Raw genomic sequence first — 23,201 nt, 5'->3', positions numbered from 1 at the left:
ACTCTTGAATGTGTCTTAAATTTTAGCAAATGCATTTTTGTATCTATTGAGATGACCATATGATTTTTTTTTAATGTGTTACTGTGGTGAATTGTATTAGTTGATCTTGTAAACCAATATTGCACTCCCTGAGATAAACCCAAACTGATTATTATATATTTTTTGTACGTTATTGGATTCAGCTTACTGGTATTTCACTTAGAATTTTTACATACATATTTATAAGAGAATGGCCTGTAATTTTTATTTCTCATACTGAACTTCTTGGTTTAATATGACCTAAATGATTATTACCATCAGTTAAAATGACTGAGGACTGTTCCCTCTTTTTCTAGTTTGTATAAAATTTGAAATTATCTAGTTATTTCTCTTCTTCCTTCTCTTCCCTTTTGTGGGAGGTATGTGCTATGTTTCTTTAATCTAGACTTCGAATTTTTGGCTTTTTTTTCTTCAGACCACAGAAGTGATGTGAATTCTAGCCCAAACTACATTTGGAGACTAGCTTATGGTTAGAAATTCCCGGGGGCGGGGGGGGCTTTTTTCCTTTTCTACTTAAAGTCAAGGCTCATTTAGGTACATATCCTTACCAGACTTTTCCATATGGTAAATTTATTTTTTTAAGGCTTATCCATAAAGGATATCTCCTTTTGAGAATTCCAGCTTTGTGTGAGGTTCTCTGATTCAGCCTTTCCCCCATGAGGGCCTAGGCTTCATCTTCAGGTCCATGAGCCCTACAACTATAGCTGTAGGCCTGCAGGATTGGCAGGTGCTGCCTTAACACCAGTTTCAGAGTTCAGTTCACGTAGTTGCTAGAATCATGCTTTATGACATTTTCTAATATAAACAGATGTCTGAGGACTTCTCTCACTTTCTCATCATTTTAGCTACCTATTTAAAATTTTTAATACAATTTTTTAAATTGTTCTCTGCCAGGAGGGTTTCTCCAGACGCCTTGTCTACCATCTTGCTAAAAATGAAAGTTCTTTTTCTCTCCCTTTTCCCCCACTTTTGTATGCCTTTGCTTTGTTATAGTTTTGCTGAAGAAGCTGCCTTTGAAGTTAAGATCTCAGATGTGTAGAAATATTTGAAAGGTACTATACTATTTATCAAAAGCTTTCCTTTGGGCCTCAAGCCTGATCCTATATAAAATTTATATCCTGTTAACTATAGTGTACGTTTCAAACTGTAATAATCAGCTCATCAACATTCACACACTTAACAAGCAAAAAAAAATTGTGATGAAACCATAGAACAGTGCTTCCCGACTCAGGTTAGTATATGGGCCAATAAGACTGTGTAGACTTCAAAAGTAAAAAGAAGAAAAATAATGGCTAATGTTTCTTGAGCTCTATTATATGCTAAGTAGCGAGTTTGGTTTGTTTTTGTTTTCCAGCACTTTCCATGTGTAAGCATGTTTAATCCTTATACAGCCTTATCGGTTTATAGTAATAATAATCTCGCCTCACAGATGAGGAACCAAGGCATGGATATTCTTACCAAAATTATTAACAAGTGGTTGTCCTGGGACTTGGACTTAGCCATTCTAACTCTGGAGCCTCTACTTAACTATCAAGCTATACTGAAAATGCTGATTGCTTATGCAGGTTTACGAACTGGTGTGAGAGTGTATGATGTGTTTTGGAGAGTTAGTGGAAATGGAGTAGGAAAGAATATCTCAACATGATGCCTGAAGCAAGGGTAAAGGACATGCTTGAGGCCAAGCAACACAAATTTTGCTACATTGTTCTTTGGACACTTGGAAATACATCTTAGAAGGTATCAGACTTTAAAGGTACCATTAGTTCGACCAGTGAAAGAAGTGAAAAACCATCATGAGCCATGGTGTCTTTTCTTCATTACCATATATAGTTAAAACAGTTCTATGAGCCAGAACCTGATGTGCTGCCGCCTCTGAAATTAGAAGCTTGTATTTTGACCCAAGGAGATCAGATCTCTCTCCAAGAACCACTGGTGAGTCTTTTGGTCCGTCTATAACCATTATTTTTACTGTTAAGTGAAAACATCAACCTTGTTGATAGAGGCAGTCTTCGGAAGAGACCTCTTTCCTCAAAGCACTCTTCCAGTTCTCCCAGTGAAATTTTACTCTGAAATCTTCCCTCCTTAGCTTTCCTGATCCATCATCCCGTTGGATCTTTCGGTAAGATAGCTCCGTGTCAGCATTTTACTAAATCAAGACATCCATCACTTCCCCCGAGGAGCATTTTGTCTCCCATTTATGACTCTTTGACTATATAATATACTTAAAATATACTTTGGAATGGGGAATGAAGGTCACCCAGTAGCAGATGAACCCAGGGAACCTGTTTCATTAGTCAGAGTCAGGGAGTGTATGATTTATGCTGAGCTAGAATTGGCATTCTCGAACCTTCAGGGGAACTGGGATAGGTTGTTTTTCTGTTCTTGTGCTCTAGCCTCAGAGAGACAGGGAAATGAGAAGATGAAAACTGAAACTTCACCATCCCAAGTAACTTAGAGCTCGTGACAGGGGAGGGAAGTGGTCTCTAAGTTGTCAGATCCTGCCTTCATAAATGGGCCTTCTTGTGTGTGCCACGAGATGGAGATGCTCTGTTGGTCTCCCAAAGATGCTCTCAACATAAGCCCCTGTCTTTAAAACAGCCTCTGGGACTCAAGGGTCAGAGAATTTCACTTGACAGCCTCCGTGGTATTTCCACCAGATCAGAAGTAGCACATTCTCATGTTGCTGTCTGAGGTGTCCAGTACTCACAAAGCCAGTTTTGGGGCAAGGTCAGGAAAGGATGCCTTTGTTGGTTCAATTTTTTCCAGTTTTGCTAATTGGGGTTGACTTAGTTTGTGATGCTAATGAGGGACTTCTTTGAGCCTTATAGGTAAGAATTTTATCTGTTGATTACCCACAGCCTCCTAAGTTGTCCCTTAAACACTCAAAAATGTTTACTATTTTCTTCTACAGGATCATCTGCTGTGTTGTGTCCAGCACTGTTTGGTCTGGTATAAGAGTAGAGTGATGCCCCTACAGCAGGAAGAAGAGGAGGAGGAAGAAGAGTTCTACCAAGAGTTAGAGGATATGCTGGAGTCTATTACTAGTAGAATGATTAAGAGTGAACTAGAGGACTTTGAACTGGTAATTGCTTAATCTCAGGTGTATTGAGTGATGTAGGTTTTTAATAGCTTACTAATTTTTTTAAAGATTTTATTTTTGAGTAAACTCTATACCCATCATGGGGCTTGAACTTACAACCCTGAGATCAAGAGTCACTCGCTCTACTCACTAATCCAGCCAGGCGCCCCCGTAGCTCATTAATCTTTACCTTGTGTCTTTTAGGATAAATCAGCAGATTTTTCTCAGAACACTGGTGTTGGCATCAAAAACAATATCTGTGCTTCTCTTGTGATGGGAATTTGTGAGGTTCTAATAGAATATAATTTCTCCATAAGTAATTTTAGGTAAGGTATTGCTACGACTCTTTTTGTAATTTGAATACTCCCGTTTTATGTTGTGGTTTTTTTTGTTTCTTAACTCTCACAGTACAGTGGGCACTGGACAGACCACAGGCTGTGACACTGTTTGTTAGGTGGACATCTAGCCTAAGACCAGACTGCTCTTTCTACCAGAGGACACCAAACATACACCACAGGGGTGGCAGGCTTTCATTTATTCCAAGTTCCCAGACCCTGAACTCAAGAAGTTCTGACTTCCAATAGAGAAATTTGGTTTGGTTGGTAGTATTGGACTTTCATGCTCAGCCTTGACTGGTAGAAATAAGAGAGGAAAAAAATAACACAGATGGATTAGAGAGATCTGGAACTTAATGCCAATTAATTCATTTATAATGTGTTTAAAAGAGAACATCTGAAGAAACATTGTGATGTCCTTATTATTGGGTGTGAAAGTAAACCACAGTATTGTGATGCTTGACCTTAATGGTCTCTTTCCTTTTATATAGTAAGAACAAGTTTGAGGAGGTTCTGAACTTATTTATGTGTTACAAGAAACTCTCTGACATCCTTAACGAGAAAGCTGGTAAAGGCAAAACTAAAACGGCCAACAAAATGGAAAGTTTTTGGTCCATGAAATTTGTGTCTGATCTGCTCTCTGCTCTCTTCAGGTAAGTTTGTAACAGTGCTTAAAGACATCTGTGCAGTAAAGATAGTAACAGGTTTACTAGTATTATCTAGTTTGGATTCACAGTTCTGAGTGTATATGTAATAAATAAGTCAGGAGGTTTGTAAGTTTATTGATATGAAAGCTGGTGAATTCTGGGTAGGTCGTTTAAAGAACTATCTTGAATTATTAATAGAGGAAATCTAGAAACAGTGGCCTACTGACGAAAAGATAGGAATGGATCGCAATAAGGTATTCTAGGAAAATCAACCTGAGTAGCTTGAACACTGTAACAGATAAAAAGGGAAGAAAGAAAAACCAATGGATTGAAAAAGGAACAACAGTAACAAAACATGTAGGAAACTGGCATTTAAATCTTACCAAGTAAAGGAATTGGGGGAGGGGAGGAAAGGGGGTCACCCTGAGAAGGAGGGTTGTAAAAAGAAGCTGTGGCAGTGGCCGGTGTGGGCTGCCTGGAGGCTGTGGTTAAGAGCTTCCTAGATCCTGCTCTTAAAACCTAATTCCGGATCCCAGTAGCCATAACAGAATCTCTTCTCTCTCTCTCTCTCTAGGGACAGTACCCAAAGCCACGAAGAGAGCCTTTCTGTTCTGAGGTCCAGCAATGAGTTTATGCGCCACGCGGTGAGCGCAGCCCTGCAGAAGGTACAGCAGCTCAAGGAAACAGGGCATGTGAGTGGCCCTGATGGCCAAAACCCGGAGAAGGTCTTTCAGAATCTCTGTGATATAACTCGGTAAGTCACTGTCCCCCTCAGAAACCTGTTCCACTTGCTGTGGAATCTCCAAGAGGGGGAATTGGGGGTGGACTTGAAGGCCATTTGAATTTGGGCATGCCTTAAAAGTGCACTCACTAGTACTGGGTCTTTTTTTTCTAGTCCTGCTTTGATGTGGAGCATTAGGCACGTAGAAAATGTTATTCTCTTACCAGGAATAAAGAGGGCTGTTACCTAATGACATCAGCAGGTGGACATAACAACTTTAGCTGTATCTGCACCCAACAACAAAGGACCAAAATGCTTGAAGCACAAACTGATAGCACTGAAGGGGATAAAAATAACTCATCCCCTGTCAGGAATCAGTGGAGAACTGGTAGGTAGAATATCAGGAAGGACATAGAAGACTTGAGCTGCACTTGTCATCCAGCTTGACTTCATGGGTATTTATACAATATTGAACAACAGCTTCAGAATGCACATTTTTTTTATGTGCACATGGTATGTTCATCAAAATGGACCCTGTTTTGGGCCATAAAACAACACATTTTTAAAATAGACATCAGTATGTTCTCTGAGCACAACAGAATTAAACAAGAAAGCAGTAGCAAAAGTATTTTTAATTTTTAATAATCTTTTTTTAAATAACTGGATTATCCTTGTATGGTTGGAAATTAAGTGCATTTCTAAATAACTCGTAGAGAAGAAGTCAGAAGTCAGAAAATACTTTGAATAGAATGAAAATGAACACTACATTTCAAAATTCGTATGATTCAGCTAAAGCAATGCTTAGGTAGAAATTTGTAACTGTCAGTGGTTACATTAGGAAAAAAAATCAAATCTCCACATTTCCACATTAAGAAAAGAAAAACAGATTAAAATGAAAGTTAGTAGAAGGAAGTAAGTAATAAAGACAAAATAGAATCATTGAAAAAAGAAACAGAGAAAAATGAATGAAACCAGAAGCTGATTCTTTGAGATCAGTAAATGCAATAAATTGTAACCAGACTGATGAGGGAAAGAGAGAAGATACAATTACAAATATCAGATATGAGGAAGAAGAGATAGTCGCTACTGATTCTACAGACAGTAAAAATTGTAGTAACAGGATGCCAATAAACGGGATTGCTTAAATGGACGAATTTTTTTGGAACTCTGGAATAGGTAAACTGAATAATCCTTTGCCTATATGAAGAAATTGAGAGGTGCTTGGCTGGGTTGTCAGAGGAGCATGTGACTCTTGATCTTGGGGTTTGTAAGTCGAGCCCCATGTTGGGTGTAGAGATTGATTAAAATCAAAATCTTTTAGGACGCCTGGGTAGCTCAGTCGGTTAAGCATCTGCCTTCAGCTCAGGTCATGATCCCAGGGTCTGGGATTGACTCCCGCATCCGGCTCCTTGCTCAGCGGGGAGCCGGCTTCTCCCTCTCCCTGCCACTCCCCCTGCTTGTGCTTGCATGCGGCTCTCTTTCTCTGTCAAAGCAAATAAATAAAAACTTCAACAAAATGATAATATCTTAAAAAAAAAAAAAAAAAGAAATTGAATTTGTAGTTCAAAATTTTCCCTCAAAGAAAACTCCGTACCTAAATGTCTTACTGGTGAACTTTGCCAGACATTTAAGAAAGAAATTATATAGGGCACCTGGGTGGCTCAGTCGGTAAGCATCTGTCTCTTGATTTCAGCTCAGAACATGGTCTCAGGGTCATGGGATCAAGCCCTGCATCAGGCTCTGTGCTAGATGTGCAACCTGCTTAAGATTGTCCCTTTCCCTTCTCCCCCCGCCCCCCACAAAAAAAAAGGAAGACAGAAAGAATACCAATTTATGCAAACTCTTCCAGAAAATAGGAGGGAACATGTCCTGACTCATTTCATGAGGCCAGCAGTTCCCCAATGCCAAACCCAGTCAAAGACATCATAAGAAAACTGACCAATTTCCCTTATGAATATACATATAAAAAATATTAGCAAGTTAAGCCCAGTAGTTGTAAGAAGGATGGTGTAATTAAGTACAATATTTTCTCAGGAATGCAAAGTTGGCTCAAAATATGTAAATGAGTCATAATTCATATCAACAGACTAAAGGAAAACACTCTGCTCATCTCACTAGATGCAGAAAATTCAACACAAATTTGTGATCAGATCTCTTAGCAAACTAGGAATAAAAGAGAATTTTATCCAGAATTTTATCAATCCACGATAACCTATGTCAGCAGCATACTTAATGATTAAACGGACTGAATGCTTTCTCCCCTGTGCTCTCACTGTTGCTGTTCAACATTATACTGGAGGCATAGCCAGTGCAGTAGGACAGGAAAAAGAAATAAAAGGCATCCACAGTGGGAAGGAAGAAATAATAGGGTCTTCAGGGACATTATGGTTGTCTGCATAAAAAATTCCAAAGACATTTTTAAAAAGCTACTAGATATATTAAGTGAGCAATTTAGCAAGGTTGCAGAAAGCAAGGGCAGTATTTTTTAACTTGTATTTTTATTTACATGCTAGCAGTGAACAATTGGAAATTGAAGTTTAAAAACAAGACCATTTACAGTAACATCACAAAATGTGAACTTACTAGCGAATCTAACATGTAAGATTTATGTGATGAAAACTCAAGCATTAGAGCACAAAGAAGACTCAAGTAAATGTAAAGATGGATTTTATGTAAAATGTAAAAATGTCCACAGATTAGAAGATTCAGTATTGTCAAGGTGTGAATTCTTTGCAGATTGACCCATAGACTCAACACAATTTTATTTTTTTTTTAAGATTTTTATTTATCAATTTGACCGAGAGAGAGAGCACAAGCAGGGGGAGAGGACAAGGGAGAGGGAGAAGCAAGCTCCCTGCAGAGCAGAAGCCCGATATGGGACTCGATTCTGGGACTCTGGGATCATGACCTGAGCTGAAGGCAGTGGCTTAACCAACTGAGCCACCCAGGTGCCCTCAACACAATTTTTTTTTTTTTTTTTTAAAGATTTTATTTGTTTATTTGACAGAGAGAGATCACAAGTAGACAGAGAGGCAGGCAGAGAGAGAGAGAGAGGGAAGCAGGCTCCCTGCTGAGCAGAGAGCCCGATGCGGGACTCGATCCCAGGACCCTGAGATCATGACCTGAGCCGAAGGCAGCGGCTTAACCCACTGAGCCACCCAGGCGCCCCCCTCAACACAATTTTAATCAAAATTCTATCAAGCTTTATTTTAGTAATTGACAAGATGATTCTAAAATTTATGTGGAAAAGGTAAGGACCTAAATTAACTAAAACAAGTTTGAAATAAAAGAACCAAGTTAAAGGACTCACACTACCTGGTCTCAAGTCGTATCAAGTTACTTTATTTAAGATAGTCTCGTATTGGCAGAATCAGTGGAGCAGAGTAAAACAGAAATAGATCCCACAACTGTATTCATTTGGTTTTTGACAAAGGTGATGAAGTAATTTAATGGAGAAAAAATTCTTTCAACAAATGGTTTTGAAACAGTTGGACATCCTTTTTTTTTTCTTTTTTTGTTTTTGTAAAGATTTTATTTATTTATTTGACAGAGACAGCGAGAGAGGGAACATAAGCAGGGGGAAGGGGAGAGGGAGAAGAAGCTCCCCACTGAGCAGGGAGCCCTGTGCCAGGCTCAGTCCCAGGACTCTGGGATCAGGGCCTGAGCCGAAAGCAGACACTTAACAACTGAGCCACTCAAGCGCCTCAGAACAGTTGGACATCCACTTTTCAAAACAATGAACCTTTATTCATTCCACACATCATAAAAAAATAACTTTTAACTTAAAATGGGTCGAAGACATAAATGTAAAACCAAAAATTGTAAAACATCTAGAGGAAAACAGAAAAATCTTTGTGATCTTATTTTAGATAAAGATTTCTTAGAGCACCAGAAGCACAAGCTATATTTAAAAAAAAAAAAAAAAAGAAATTTAACTGTGCTCTTTGAAAAACACTCTTAAGGAGATTAAAAGACAAGTCACAGATAAGGAAATACTTGCAAAGCACATGCCTGATGAAAGACTGGTAACCAGAGTATATAAAGAACTCTCAAGCTTAAATAAGTTTAAGATAGCAAACAACCAAATTTAAAAATGGGCAAAATATTTGAACAGCTACTTTAAGAGAAGACCAATAGATGGCAAATAAGGACACACAAGGATGGTCAACAATAATTAGTTCATTAACTAAAAAATAATAAAAAGACTGACAATACCAAAATATCATGGATGTGGAGGCATTTGAACTCTTATACACGGTTGATGGAAATGTAAAAGGGTACGACCACTTGAGAAGACAGTTTGACATTTTCTTCAAAAGTTAAGCACACACCTACCGTATGAGCTACACATTTCACTGTTAGGTATTTACCCAAAAGAAGTGAAAGCATCTGTCCATATAAAGGTTTGTGATTTGCAGCTCTGTCCATAGTAGAACTTGGAAACAACTCACACATCTGTATCCAGTTGAGTGGAGAAACTGGTACATGTGTACAGGGGAATGCTACTTAGCAGTTAAAGGTGATAAAGCACCCACATATGCCACCGCACAGCTGAATCTCAGAAGCATGTGCTAGTAGCAGACTAGACTCCGAAGAGCTACCATTTTTACCTGCTGTTTTGTAAATAACAAAACCATGGGGAGAGGAATCAGATGAGTGATTGGAAAATCAGTTGGGGGGGTGGTACAGAGCGGTGTAAGGGTGCTTTTGGGATGACAGAAATACCTTGGGTGTGGGGATGATTACACAACCGTATAAGTTTGTTAAAATGCATTGAACGGTACATGTACAGGATGTCAATTTTATGGCATATAAAACTGTACCTCCCTGAACCTGACATTAATAAAATCACTTTTCTGGGGCGCCTGGCTGGCTCCGTCAGTAGAATGTGCAACTCTGGATCTCGGGGTCGTGAGTTCCAGCCCCATGTTGGGTGTAGAGCTGACTTAAAAATAAAATCTCTCATTAACCACTTTTCTCTTTTACAGGGTCTTACTTTGGAGATACACCTCCATCCCTACTTCAGTGGAAGATCTGGGAAAGAAAGAGAAAGGGAAGAGCATCTCCCTACTGTGCTTGGAGGGCTTGCAGAAGGTCCTCAGTGCTGTGTCCCTGTTCTATCAGCCCAAGATCCACCAGTTTCTCAGGGCTCTGGGTGAGCATTTCAGCTTTGCTAAATTGGCTTCCTGTGGGTTTCTCTTTCTTAACTAAACCTCTGGATTCTATTTGCTCCTGTACCAGAGGACACCTGAGAGCAGTCCTAATGTTGCTAAGGAGTGACATCTAGTGGATTCAGAATTGGCATTTACTGGCTTTTACACGTGACTGCAAATTGAAAGATAGTGCTACAAAATTGCAGAACATTAGGAATACATTTAAATCTGCCCCCAGACTTTTTGGGGGGGGGGCTTTCTAAAATTTTAGCTTAGTGTTAAAAGGCCAAAGAAGCATAGGAAGTCAGTTCATTTCAAAGAAGATCCCGTTCTTTTCTTTTCCTAGATGTCACAGATAACGAGGGAGAAGAGGCGGAAGACAGCATCAGTCACAGAGCAGCATTCCAGATCCGGCAGTTCCAGGTAGGAGGCCCGGGCGCGCTGCCCTGCTTGCCTGAGGGCCCTGCAGGGGGACTGTCGGCTGGGCCAGCTGGTGGGGGTGTGCAGACAGCGAGCGAGAAGGATGGGATTTCTGGGTCATCATCCAAACAGCAGGACATAGCTCTGTGCGTGAAGGTAATGGCCTGTGGCACCGTGGCCTCCGAGAGTCACTGAGTTGATAAGAAGAGGTAGCCGGGAGCCCATTAGTGTATGGAGCACATCTTTGCTTCGTGCGCGTGGTATGGTCTGGCTTCGTCGGATTGCACAGACTGGACAGTGAAGCTTGCCGGTCTCTAGCCAGTGGTTGTCACAATATCAGGATCTTCTGTCACAGAGGATTTCTTGAACAAACAGTTACAGAGTTCCTGCTGTGTGCCAGGGACTGCTCTAGGTGTTGGGGAGTAACAGGAGAAAAACAAAATCCCTCCCCTTGGAGAGCTTGCACTGAGTGGGGAAGGCGGCTGACAGATAAGAGTATTTCAGGTGGCGAGAGAGAGACCGCGCAAGGGAAGGCGCAGCAGTGCTGGGGCCGGGGCACCGCCCACGCCCGACGTCCGTGGAGGGCCCCAGGGTTACGAGCCTCGCAGAGTCGGGCCCACTGCATTGTTCATTCCTAACGCCCATTTGGCAGGGGGTTAGAGGAGGAGGAGTCCGTAGTTTTCAAGGGAACCCTCAGATTTGGGTCGAGAACGGGGTAGGAAACGACTTGTTCAATCCAGGTTTATTTTCAGGCTTTGTCCTCTTGGGATTTTGATCGCTTTGAATCCTTTCTGTCCCAGCCTTACGAGTCCCTGGCTAGATGTCTCCTCTCCGTGACAGGAACATGCCTGCTAACGTTTCCGCGTGTACCTTCCTTTCCCAGAGGTCTCTGTTGAACTTACTTAGCAGCCAAGAGGAAGATTTCAACAGCAAAGAAGCCCTCCTGCTAGTCACTGTTCTCTCCAACTTGTCCAAGCTGCTGGAGCCGTCCTCCCCTCAGGTAGAAGCACCGCTGCTTCAGCCCCCCGGCGGCCCTCCTCAGAAGGCCAGGAGTCCTGCATCTTAAGATGTACAGTTGACCCTTGAGTAACACGGGCTGGAACTCTGTGGGTCCCATTATACAGGGATTTTTTTTCTGATAAATACAGCACAGTACTGTAAATATCTTTTCTCCTGATGAGTTTCTCCATAACCTTTTCTTTTCTCTAGCCTACCTATTGTAAGAATACAGTATATAATACATACAACACACAGAATAAGTGCTACTTGACAGCTGATACGATCGGTAAGGCGTCTGGTCCGAGGCAGGCTATTAGTAGTGACGTTTTTGAGGAGTTAGAAGTTCTCCATGGAGTTTCGACTGCTAAGGGGGTCAGTGCCCCTAACCCTTGTAGTTTTCAAGGATCAACTGTATATATCTAACTGTCCTCTTTATATCTCTAAGTAGTAGAAGATCTGGAAAATGCACCTTTTCTCACATGGTGCTTCTACCATGACGTAATTACGTGCAGCCGTGGAGGGCACGAGCATACGGCTCTTGGTCTGGCCGCTGTCCTGACCCTTGTCGGCAGTAAGCACTCTGGAAAAAAGCTCTTGTTTATCTTTGGTCACTTCAACCTTCTTAGCTTGTGTTTTTACTCACTCTTGGTGTTTGCTCTTTTCTAAGAGGAAAGAGTATGAATTATCATGAAGGTAGCTGACCTGGAGCACTTGACCTCAGCAAGGTCAGCTGGTGTGAAGCTTGGGAGAAATTCAGTAAAAGGGGATTAAGTCAGAAAGCGTGACTGTAGCCCCAAAGCAGAAGGAACTCTGTGAGATGGGTTGTGTGTATGTGCACGTAGGTAAGCACACGTCCGTAGAAACGTGGACCACCTGAGCGCTCACACACAGGGAAGAGAGGGGCCCCATTTTGTGGGTCTGATCCATTCTGGAGCAATTTCCCTATAGGATGCCGTAGAGCACCCTTGATGCCTTGGGCTGTGTGCTCCGACCACATCTGCTTCCCGATCCGTGAGGAAGACCGGCTCCCCCTGTGAGCCCTTGCCTCCGGAAGGGCTAGTCTTTAGCGGACTGTAGCGTAGGAGATCGGCGGCGCCGGAGTGTTGCAAAGACAGCCTGCGCGTCCTGCTCCCATTCCCAGCGGCCCAGAGAAAGTCTCTCTTGCCAGCCACTCCTGTCATCCTAGCACCGAGCCGCTCCTCCCGCTCTGCCTTCCACCTCCTTGTTTCCTGCTGCTGCAGCAAACAGAACACGAGGAAGGAAATAGCCACGGGGCAGTGGGGCCAGGGGAGGTTTGAGGGAAAGTAAATGGATTTGGAAAGGCTCATAGATACAGGATAATTTTTTTCATTCAAAATGCATGACCCACCTATCCCTGTAACTTCAGGTACTCTCTCCCAAATTCTTTTAAATTTCATTTTGAGTGGATAATAAAGTCCAGTGATTTGAGAACCGGAAATGGTAAGATTTGCCGCGAACGGTCTTCCTGCCGTCCCTGTCCTCCACCTGCTCAGTTCTTTCTGCCCAAATAAGTAAATAACCTTTTTCGTTTCTGATGTGTCCTTCAAGTTTCTTTATTCCTGCGGAAGCAGATATGAACACGGATCCTTATCCCCAGCCCCGTCCGTCTTCGCGCAGAAGCCTGTTTGCCCCCCGCTCGTTACTTCAACCTCGTGCTCCGGGGCCTTTCCACATCCGCTCACAGGACCTCTCAGAATTAGCCTCTGGATTTATTTTTTACCCCAAGAGGTCAAACGTTAAGTTATTACTGCACTTAAGCGCACTGCATTTCCTCGCCTTTATGGCTGAAACCTGTTCCAAAGAGCCGCAAGTGAGCTTGAACGTGCGTCCGGCGGCGCAGGGCCCTGCTGCCCCAAGACCTAGAGCCTCCTCCCCTTGCCTGAGAAAACTCCGTCTGGGCTGCTGCTGCTTCCTTTTTTTCCTTGCTCCTTTCTAACCTCCTCTGGCCTTTTGGCTCCTAGAGGCTGACCCTGCTGTGTTTACAGCCCGATCTTACTCTCCTCTCCTGCATCTCTCCGGCAGACTGACCTCCTTAAAGATGTCTCCGATGTGAAGTGTGTGAGGCATGGGAAGGGGAAAGGCGCGTTAGCCCTGGACCATGGTGGCAGTGGGGGGAAGAAGCTTAGAGGGCAAGAGCCTAGATGCCAGGACCTTCAGCCCTTCATGAGAGCACAGACTTTGAGAATTGAGTCATATGTTACTGTGTTACAAGAGAAGGATCTGTAATTCTTATAATTCTTGGCTTATTTTTATGCTGTTGGTGCGCTAAGATTTCCACCTTAGATGCAGGCACATGTTTTGGCAGGTGATGAGAATCGGAAAGGTGTCTTGTACTCTGACAACAGCTAGATTTGTCTGTCTCGTGGCATGTTTCTTTAATACCTGAATGTTCTCTAGTTTGTGCAGGTGTTATCCTGGACATCAAAGATTTGCAAGGAAAACAACCACGGTAAGTTTCCTTTCTTGTTTCCTTTTAGGCTTTATGTAAAGTCATCATTTCCAAATAGTATTTAGAAAAGGAAAGGTACTGGGGCACCTGGTGGCTCAGTGGGTTAAGCCTCTGCCTTCAGCTCAGGTCTTGATTTCAGGGTCCTGGGATCCAGCCCTGCATCTGGCTCTCTGCTCTGCGGGGTGCCTGCTTTCCCCCTTCTCTCTGCCTACTTGTGATCCCTTTCTCTCTGTCAAATAAATAAATAAAATATTAAAAAAAAAAAAAAAAAAAGGAAAGGTACTCATTACACAGTCACTAGAGTGACCAAAATGAAAAAGAGCCACGCCCATGGCTGGTAAGCATTCAGAGCGGTCGGCCCTCCCGCTCAACGCCGGCGGAGGGCTGCGTTCGTGTAGCCAACGGGAGGACTGTTGGGCGGTGTGTGCTCACGGTCCAGCAGCCCCACTCCAGGCCCCCGCAGGCCACCGGGTTCTCCCGGCAGCACTGTGTCCGTAGGCAGAAACAAACCCACGTGTCGGTCAGCAGTGGAGGGGTGAAGGTGCAGCGATGTGCACACGCAGCCGAACCCTGAGCAACTGTGAGAACGGCAGGCCACCGGCACCCAACATTCAGGGATTGCACAGACCCGCCATCGAGAGGGAATGCTTCCCGCATGAGTCCATTTAGATCAGGTTCAAAATCGGACACCTCACATGTGATGGTAGAAGTCAGGAGAGCAGGTGCCTTGCTGGGGCGAGTGAGGTAGGAGGGGGTTGCTGGGGGCGTTGGTAGCGTTCTGTTTCTTGATCTGGGCGCTAGTTCCTCAGCAATAGTGACCGGAGAATGATAGGAAACCTCTGCCTTGTTTGGCCCCGTGGACAGGAGTGTAGCTTGTGGGAGAGCTGCCTTGGAAGGACAGCGCTGGGATAGCGTACGTGGGATGCGACAGGCTGCGTTTCTGGTTAGGCCCCCTGTCCCCCGAAGACTGACTGGGTCTGAGCTTACCTTTTCATTTTCTTTCCTTCCCACTCTTAGAGGATCCCTCGTTTTGCAAGGGCTTGATGAATCTGCTCTTCAGTCTCCACGTTCTGTACAAGAGTCCCGTCACCCTGCTGCGTGACCTGTCACAGGACATCCATGGGCATCTCGGAGACATAGACCAGGTATGGCAGCGAGGCTTCGCTGCAACACGGTGACTGGGGCTGGGGCTTGGGGCCCAGCCTTCCTGCAATCCCATCTCCTCTCTCTGCCTCCTCAGGATGTAGAGGTGGAGAAAACGGACCACTTCGCGATGGTGAATTTGAGAACAGCTGCCCCTACTGTTTGTGTAAGTGTGGACCACCAGGCCACAGGAAACAGCCTTGTCATTCCTCCCGTGGTACTCCCTGCAAAGAGCACAGTATAGTGGCTCATGTTTCCGGATGGACCCGGTGGTTCTGTTGCTCCAACAGCTGCGCACAGGGAGCCACGCCAGGCCTTCTTTTCTTTTACAGTTGCTTGTTCTGAGTCAGGCTGAGAAAGTTCTAGAAGAAGTGGACTGGCTGATCACCAAGCTTAAGGGACAAGTGAGCCAGGAAATTGTCTCAGGTAAGGTGAGCCCAGGGTGGAGTCACAAGGATTGTGATGAGAGCGAGTCCCCATAATCCAGATTGGACGGTTGCATAAAAGTGCAGCTCATAAGCCAGTGAGGGGGGAAAAAGTGCGGTTCGTTTGTTAGTTGGCTTGAGCCGGATTTCCAGTGCGATGGAAAAAGTAGACGGTGGTGTGGCTTATGATATAGAAGGGCTATTGATTGACTCTGCATGATGAATTACATGCTCATTGTCCCCACAAACTTCCCGTTTCATCGCGGTTAGTAGATTTCTAAATCTCCTTCATTTTAACTAGCAAATAAGGTCAATGGTTTTGAGTGTGCCAATTTCATTTCCCTCCAGAAGAGCCCTCCTCTCAGGCAACCCGCCCACATCATCCCATCGAGAAAGCCATCATCATGCAGCTGGGAACTCTGCTTACCTTCTTCCACGAGCTCGTACAGACGGCCCTGCCATCGGGCAGCTGTGTGGACATCTTGTTAAAGGACCTTTGCAAAATGTACACCATTCTCACAGCACTTGTCAGATATGTGAGTATCCGGGAGATGACCTGCGTCCCTCCTGCCGTGCTGCCCCAACCAGCTGGAGACCCAGCCGGGGCCCCGCTCTCTGTGGGGGGACGGTCCCCGTGCAGAGCTCTTGCCTACCCCTGTGCAGGCTGTGGTTTGATTCTGGTTTGGTCAGTAGGTGGCAGGTGTCTCCAAAGGCCAGGAGGAAATAGCAGTTGACAGCATAATTCTAAATCTTTTAGAGGCCTCCCCCACCGTTTTTTGGGTGGGTGGGGGGCATATAAGTATGTGGCATCTGCTTGAGAGTGAGCACCTCTTTGAACGCCTTCTAGGACTTAATCTAATCTACGGCTGTAGAATTCAGCGGACACTTCATTGCACACAAAATGGTACTATTTCAAACCAGTCTGGGCACTAAAGAGGTGTTTATTCCTTATTTTGTTCCTTTAACAAGTAGGTGTTAAATGCCTTACAGGTCAGGTGCATGGGTGGGAGAAAGGTTATTAATTTTAAATGCGAGGCATATTCTGCCCTGGGTTTGAGTTGATGCTCTCTAGTGTCTGTTAGCAGGGAACCTTTCTCCTTCACTTGGAATAGTTTTGGTCCTCACTCAGCAGACACTCAGCAGGAGGTAGGCACGGGTGATGTGGTTCTGATTCTAGCAGTGATCCATGTTAAATACCTAGAAGGGCCTAGACAACCCAGAAAGGACCGCCGTGTGGTGTCCCCAGGCAGCAGCACGGCCATCTCAGAAGGTGCGGCTCTGGCCACCCCTGCTGGAAATACTGAAAGCCTCTTCTCTTTACTGGCATTTTTAAAGGAAAAACGGGAAAGTCACTGGTTTTCTAGATGCAGGAGCCATTGGCCTAAAGAGCTTTTAAGGCAGTAAGATAAGGAGTAAGAAACGGAAGCCCTTCGTTCACTGTCTGTGCCTGGGAGGCTCAGGAGCTTTGAGGAAGGAACAGAGGAAGCCTAGTGCTAGGATTCTCCATGAACGTGCGAGCTTGTTTCCTTTCCCTCAGCCGCCAGCCGCGAGTCCCACTCCCTTAGCTCGTGACTCTGCTGCAGGTGTCCGGGGGCGTTGACCGAGGATGTCAGCTAATCTGGGACTCTTTGGTTAGTATCTCCAGGTGTGTCAGAGTGCCGGAGGAATTCCGAAAAATATGGAAAAGCTGGTGAGTTGAAGATGCCTTTCCTGGGAATGGGGGAAGCCATCCCTTCCTGCAGTTACATCGGTTTCCTTCTCTTTTGCTGCAGGTGAAGCTGTCCGGTTCTCATCTGACCCCCCTATGCTATTCTTTCATTTCTTACATACAGGTGAGTGGCTCAGTCAGCACCAGAATAGGTCTGCCGGGACGAAGGGGCTGCTTGGTCCCAGGAGCCCAGTGTCCATGCAGTTTCTTCCCAACTTGCCGTAAGCCAAAGGTGACCACTTGGAAGTGGAAGCCAAGGCTTGAGGTATTTACAGCAAAGAAACCTTTAGTCATGCAAAGAAAAAAAGTTTTTCTTAATTTGGAGAAAGTGGTCCGCTTGCATTTGGAGCAGGGAAGGAACATGCATGCTGGTGCTGCGACTTGGTTCGTGTTGATTCTAAATCGAGCCGTGGGCCGTCCTGCGGCGAGTGAGTGAAGTGGCAGCGGGCACACGAAGGCTGAGGTCCGATGGTGCACGTATGTGGGGGCCCAGCCCTTCCACGGAGCGGAGGGCAGGTGGGCTGGTCTCGTCAGGTGCCCAGACCCCTTTCTCCTCCTCCTAAATGAATAAAGTAATGGGCTCCTGCAGGACTAGGAGAAATTTTCAGTGTCTGCCAGTCACAGATACCATCAGGTTCTTGTCATACCTGACGATTGTTACTTTGGCTTATTAAACGGGGATTTAGGCGTCTGCGTTATGGACCTCTCTTGAGCCAGATAATTCCTTGATGTGCGGCCTCTAACGCGCATTCTGGTTATTTAGCAGCGTCCTGGCCTCTGTCCACCAGATGCCAGTAGCGGCCCCCAGTTGTGATAACCAGAAATGCCCCTAGAAATTCCCAAATGTCCCAAAAGGGCAAAATCACCCCAAGTGGAGACCTTGTGGCTTCAATACATGATGACCCACGGTCCCCCAAGGCCACTTGGTCACAGGTTGAGTGAAGAGTATCACAGGCCACTACTAATCTTCACTGAACCGAGCAGATGTGCGCTGAGTCAGCCTTGACCAAAAGTCCAGAACCAGTTGTTACAGCAGTGGGTTGGGACCGCTTTGTAGTGGTGCCCACGTGCTTTCTGCCTCTGGGTTGTGCACAGGCACATCTTCCTGTCGGTAACTGTTTCATTCTCTGCCTGAAGGGGGCTCCCTCTCCTCCCCTGGTGCATCTGTGACCGAGGGGCCGGTCACCTGGGTTCGGCCAGAGGAGCTCCTAATCGTGTGCTGATGGCTAAGGTTCTGTCATCTTGCCTTTGTACCACGCTTGCGATCTGGGTCAGGCCTCCCGTTTGGCCACAGCGTATGGCCTGCTCTCACCAAGCTGTTGCTTCTGGCCTCTCCTTTAATCTCGCCTGCGTGCTTGCTCAGAAATGTTCACGTAGGTGCCGTCCTGTCAGACCCGTCTCCTGTCTGAATAGGGGATGTATCCCTCCTCTCCTCCGTCAGGTTTGGAGTTCCCCATCTCCAGGAAGGCCCCGTTTCACAGAGTTCACTGTACAGATTGAGACGGTCCTCGGAAAGGAGGAATCTGCGCAAGTACATGTACATCTCTCTCACCTTAGAGATTCACGGTACCCGTGAGCACAGTGAAGTTGCTGAGAGGTCCCACGCTGATTAAATACGTTCAGTGTACTTTTCAAGTTCAAGAACATTTTTTCTTTTTTTCCTTTTTTAAATAACAAGTGCTGTTTGGCAGAATAGCAGTCCAAAGAGTACAGCTTGGAAACCAGTGCTGTAAGACCGTATTTGTTTCACCAGAGCGGCCAACACGCGGAGAACCCTCCCCGGGCTCTCTAGGTCCCTGGCCTGGCGTTAGGTCAGGCTTCTCTCCCTCAGCGCCTTATTCCTCCTCACTACCTCGTGAATCAGGAGTTGCCCCGTGTAAGCGACTGGAAAGGAGGAGAGGCGAATGCAAAGAACAGAGCCAGTGCAGAGGCAGACACTGAGCCCAGGTAGTCTGACCCCACAGCAGGGGTCAGCAAACGTTTTCTCTAAAAGGCCAGAGAGTAAACGTTGCGGGCTGTGGTCGGTTACGCTGCCCGCCTCTGCCGTCGCGACAGAGGGGCAGGTAGAGGCCGCCTGGGCAGCGGCTCGGACGAGACAAGTAGGGGCTGGATTTGGCCAGCGCCTGCTCCAGGACCCGCTGACACTGGTGGGCGTGTGAGCCCTTAGAGGGCCTTGAGTTGGTGTTTCTCAGCCCATTCTCAAGCACTGTCTGCTGTGAGTCTCCAGGCTTCTAGCCGTTTCCCCCCATTACACAGAAACCAGTTCTCAGGCTGCCCTCCCCAGCCGCAGCGGCGGTGGACTGGAAGCCGTACTGACGAGTCGGCTGATCCACAGCCGGACATTCTCCTCGGACGGTGAGACGCGCTTCGTGAGCAACCTTGGGCAAAAAGCCTCTGGTTCCGTTAATTCCAGCCAGAAACCAGGATTGCACTGCCCACGTGCTTCAGAGAGCTGTTTGTTCTCTTAAAGCCGCTTCTCTTTTCCCCCACAGCCTTGGGTCTCTGTCAGTGGGACGCAAGCAACGGAAACCAATACTGCAAACCCCTTAGCGTCCTGCTCCGAGCTTACCTCTTCACGCCTCTTGGGGCGACTGGGGGGGCTCAGTCGGTTAAGCGTCCGCCTTCAGCTCAGGTCGTGATCCCAGAGTCCCGAGACTGAGCCCCACGTCAGGCTCCCTGCCCAGCGGGGTGTTGGTCTCTCCCTCTGCCTGCCACTCCCCCTGCTTGTGCTCTCTCTGACAAGTAAAATCTTTAAAAATAAAAAAATAAAGATGCCTCCTCCGGCTGGGATTTTAGTCCTCCTGAATCACCAGGAATGGGCAGTGGACAGGGACTGATTGAAGGAGTTTCAGCCCAGTTCTGTCCATGGCCGCCTCCCTGCCCCTCTCTTCAAACGGCCTCGCCCTCTACCCTGTGTTCCAAGGCTAAAAGCAGACTTCCTCACACCAGCCCCTCTGGAGTCCCTGCCATTTCTCAGTTTCCAGAACATGCCACATGGACTCCTGCTTCTCCCGTGGTTCCAGTGGTACAGTTCTCGCCATTTTCAGGTCCCTGTTTCTCATTCTCTGACTTGCTGCGTGGGGCAGGCGTGTTCACCCCTAGCAGGCACGGAACGCCCCTTCAGGGAGAAGTGCCCGTGTTTTGCGTAGCTCACATGCGGTGCTGGTCTGTACTCTCTGCCGCCTTATCCTCGGTTCCCTTTATTCTGTGCCCAGGAGCTCTTTATTCTGCGATACTGACAACACAAGCAAGTGTTCCTATAACCTTTAAACCCTTCTCAAGCTCGTAACCACATGGCCCATGAGACATGTCTGCCGTCTGCCCCTAAGTGGAAACACAGACGGCCCTGGGAGCCACCTCTCTGGTTTCCTCTCCTTCGTGGAAACCCTTGGAGCCAGCTGCCCCGTGGGGAAATCCGAATTCCTGCCGCCATCCTGACAGTCCCCATTGTCACCATCCTCTTGGCCGGCCTGGTGTGAGAACAGTCCTGCCTTTGCTTCCATGTGCTAGTTCTAGAGCAAGATTGTACACTTCCCAACAAGACCCCCAAGATATCCGAGGGTCATAGAGTGTCACAAAATGTTCCCCATTTGCCAGCATCTGCCGCTGGTTCTCTCTTCGCCCAGACTTGGTCCCCTTACGAGGCCCCCCATGTTCTGCCCCCATGTTCACCTTCTTAGGAAGTTACCACCAGCATCTCCGACAATGAGAGAATTTGTTTCTGTGTCTTTAGAACAAGAAGAGTCAGAGCCTGAAATGTACAGGAGAGAAGAAGGGGAAAGCGGCCGTCGTCGCCACAGCCATGGTAAGCAGCCGCCGCTCGCACACACAGAGGTGCTGGGGGACCGTGACAGCATGCAGGGACAGAAGCCGGTCCCTGGGAGCCCGCATGCGGCGGGATTCCATTTACAGGGCAGGTCCAGGACAGGCAGATCTAGAAAGATGGGACGTACGTTAGTGGTTGTCCAGAGCCGGGGGAGCCTGCAGAAACGGGTAGCGATTCCTGCGGGGCATGAAAATGCCCTGCGCTTGGTCGTGGCGGTGGTTAAACAACTCGTACCGAGCCCTAGACCGGCCAGTGTAGATGTGTCAGCTGCAGGCTGTGTGCTTCGTAGCTCGTTAACGCTCTTACCGAAACGTGTGTGGAGCTGCTGCTCGGCTCAGACTGTGTTCAGAGGGAGCGTCTTTTCCCTCTGAACCAAAAGCCACACATTTTATTTAGGAAGCACTCGAACATCTTAAGCTTTTTCTTTAAAAATGACAATGGTTTAGGATTCTCATTGGGAAGGAGTTGTTTTAGGAAAAGTTAATGAGCCCAGGAGATGCTCCCTGAAGGACATGAAAGGGGCAGGGCGGGAGCAGGGACGAGGTCGCTCTAGGACGCTGCTGGCAAAGGTCCCGTCCGCGGCATCGGGGGCAACTGCCGGATTTCGGGAGCTCCGCCCCCGCTCGTGCCCTTTCCCACAGGTGCGCTTGCCAGGAGTGGAGGCTAGACGCCCGAGTACAGGGGGTGCTAGCGGTGGTGTTTGTAAAGGCAAGTCCTGGAAAAACCGAGATGCCTACCAAGTGGCCTGGCTAAACGGGCTGGGTAGCGCATCATACTGTAGGACACGGGCCTGAGAAAAATAAGTTTAATATTCAGATACAGAATTATCTCCAAAGTTATGTGGTTTTTTTCTCCCCCCAAATCGTCATTCGTGGCCTTTATTAAATTAAAAAAACACATCAGTGTGCACCAGAATGAGCTCCTGGTGTTGGGGTATCAGGTCAGGGACGCAACCAGATTTCTCCAAGTGGCCCTTCCTTCAGCCGGTCTACAAAACCGTAAATACCGAGGGAGTCCAACGGGAGGATTCGGTGCTCTTGCCCGTCCTCTGACGAGATCAACTGCCAGAAATCGTAGGTTACCAGAACATAAGGAACCCTGCATTTGATCGGCAGACAGACTAGCTTTCTCCTCCCGCGGACTGCTTCAGAGGACAGACTTCAGAAACCTCTGAACCTGAAACTCAGGTCTTCCCTTCTTTGCCCTGCAGGCCAGAGCTCTCCGAGAAACCAAGCCAATCCCTAATCTCATCTTCGCCATTGAACAGTATGAAAAATTCCTCATCCACCTTTCGAAGAAGTCCAAGGTAAACACACACAGCCGTTCCACTGTCCCCACGGGCCTGGGAGGGGCCGTGCAGACTAAAGCAGCACAGAGCGGTGGGGAAGAAACTAGAACCCTTCTCTCTCTTTGCTCCTCATGATCTGATGGCCTGAGTTCAGCCATCACTTGGGAACTCTGGGAAAAGGCCATGGGTGTGCATGCTTTAAGGAGGAACTGAAGGGTCATTGAGGCCGTCCCCGGCGGGGCCTGTTCTGGCCGGAGAACGTGCCCACAGCCCGGTCCTGTCCTAGGTGAACCTGATGCAGCACATGAAGCTCAGCACCTCGCGAGACTTCAAGATCAAAGGGAACATCCTGGACGTGGTTCTCCGGGATGAGGAGGCGGACGAACCCGAAGAGGTCAGTGCCTGCTTCCAACCAGAGCATGGGAGGCCAGCTGCCTCCTAACTGGTTGGGTTGTGGGTAGCCTCGATGGGAGCAGCCCAGGAGGGCGGGGAGGCCCCCCAAAGGAAAAAGCTAAGGCGGGCACGGCCAACACTAAGGGCTGCGGATTTCAGACCACACGGAGTCCCCCACATTGGCACACAGGTGGGGCAGACCTTTCCGGAACAGGGGTGAGGACACACATTTTTACCGTGGTCTTCCTCGTGACTTTCTGAACCCCTGGAAGGTGACTAGCCCCAGGGTTGCGGCTTAGCAACCAGTTGGTAAAACCTCTCTGCCTGGCTCCGATGCGGCTTCTTCCAGGTCCCCTGCCCCCCTGTGCCCTTTAGTTGTGCGGCTGTAGACCCGACCCCAGGCAGCTCCCCGTGCTGCCGCAGCTCAGGTGTGTGTAAGGTGGAAGTTCACACTGCCGGCTTCTCAGCAAAGCTGCATTCTTCCCACGACCACCCCGCAGGCGGTAATGCGCCTGGCCCCATGCCCGTCCCCAAGCGGGCAGGGGGCTCGGGGAG

The 23,201-nt window shown here is 47.0% G+C and overlaps 1 protein-coding gene across 5 annotated transcripts in view; it reads left to right on the top strand.

Moving 5' to 3' along the window:
• Positions 1-23,201, top strand: part of FANCI (FA complementation group I) — a 91,106-nt gene that overhangs the window by 67,059 nt on the left and 846 nt on the right. For 4 of the 5 annotated variants that reach the window (XM_047735813.1, XM_047735814.1, XM_047735811.1 and 1 more), the window contains 18 exons: positions 1,870-1,971; positions 2,951-3,121; positions 3,323-3,444; positions 3,945-4,106; positions 4,675-4,854; positions 9,810-9,976; positions 10,321-10,397; positions 11,278-11,394; positions 13,812-13,863; positions 14,881-15,008; positions 15,104-15,172; positions 15,339-15,432; positions 15,780-15,967; positions 17,068-17,121; positions 17,204-17,263; positions 20,873-20,944; positions 22,176-22,271; positions 22,540-22,647. In XM_047735813.1, coding sequence (XP_047591769.1) covers positions 1,870-1,971; positions 2,951-3,121; positions 3,323-3,444; positions 3,945-4,106; positions 4,675-4,854; positions 9,810-9,976; positions 10,321-10,397; positions 11,278-11,394; positions 13,812-13,863; positions 14,881-15,008; positions 15,104-15,172; positions 15,339-15,432; positions 15,780-15,967; positions 17,068-17,121; positions 17,204-17,263; positions 20,873-20,944; positions 22,176-22,271; positions 22,540-22,647 — 2,019 coding nt within the window. The remainder of the gene's footprint in view (positions 1-1,869; positions 1,972-2,950; positions 3,122-3,322; positions 3,445-3,944; positions 4,107-4,674; positions 4,855-9,809; positions 9,977-10,320; positions 10,398-11,277; positions 11,395-13,811; positions 13,864-14,880; positions 15,009-15,103; positions 15,173-15,338; positions 15,433-15,779; positions 15,968-17,067; positions 17,122-17,203; positions 17,264-20,872; positions 20,945-22,175; positions 22,272-22,539; positions 22,648-23,201) is intronic. The other variant, XM_047735815.1, reaches the window with a different exon arrangement.

Source organism: Lutra lutra, chromosome 7 (assembly GCF_902655055.1).
Source record: "Lutra lutra chromosome 7, mLutLut1.2, whole genome shotgun sequence".
NCBI classification, from domain to species: domain Eukaryota; kingdom Metazoa; phylum Chordata; class Mammalia; order Carnivora; family Mustelidae; genus Lutra; species Lutra lutra.
Note: the sequence above shows the minus strand (reverse complement) of the source record. Positions and strands in the feature narration are given on the sequence as shown.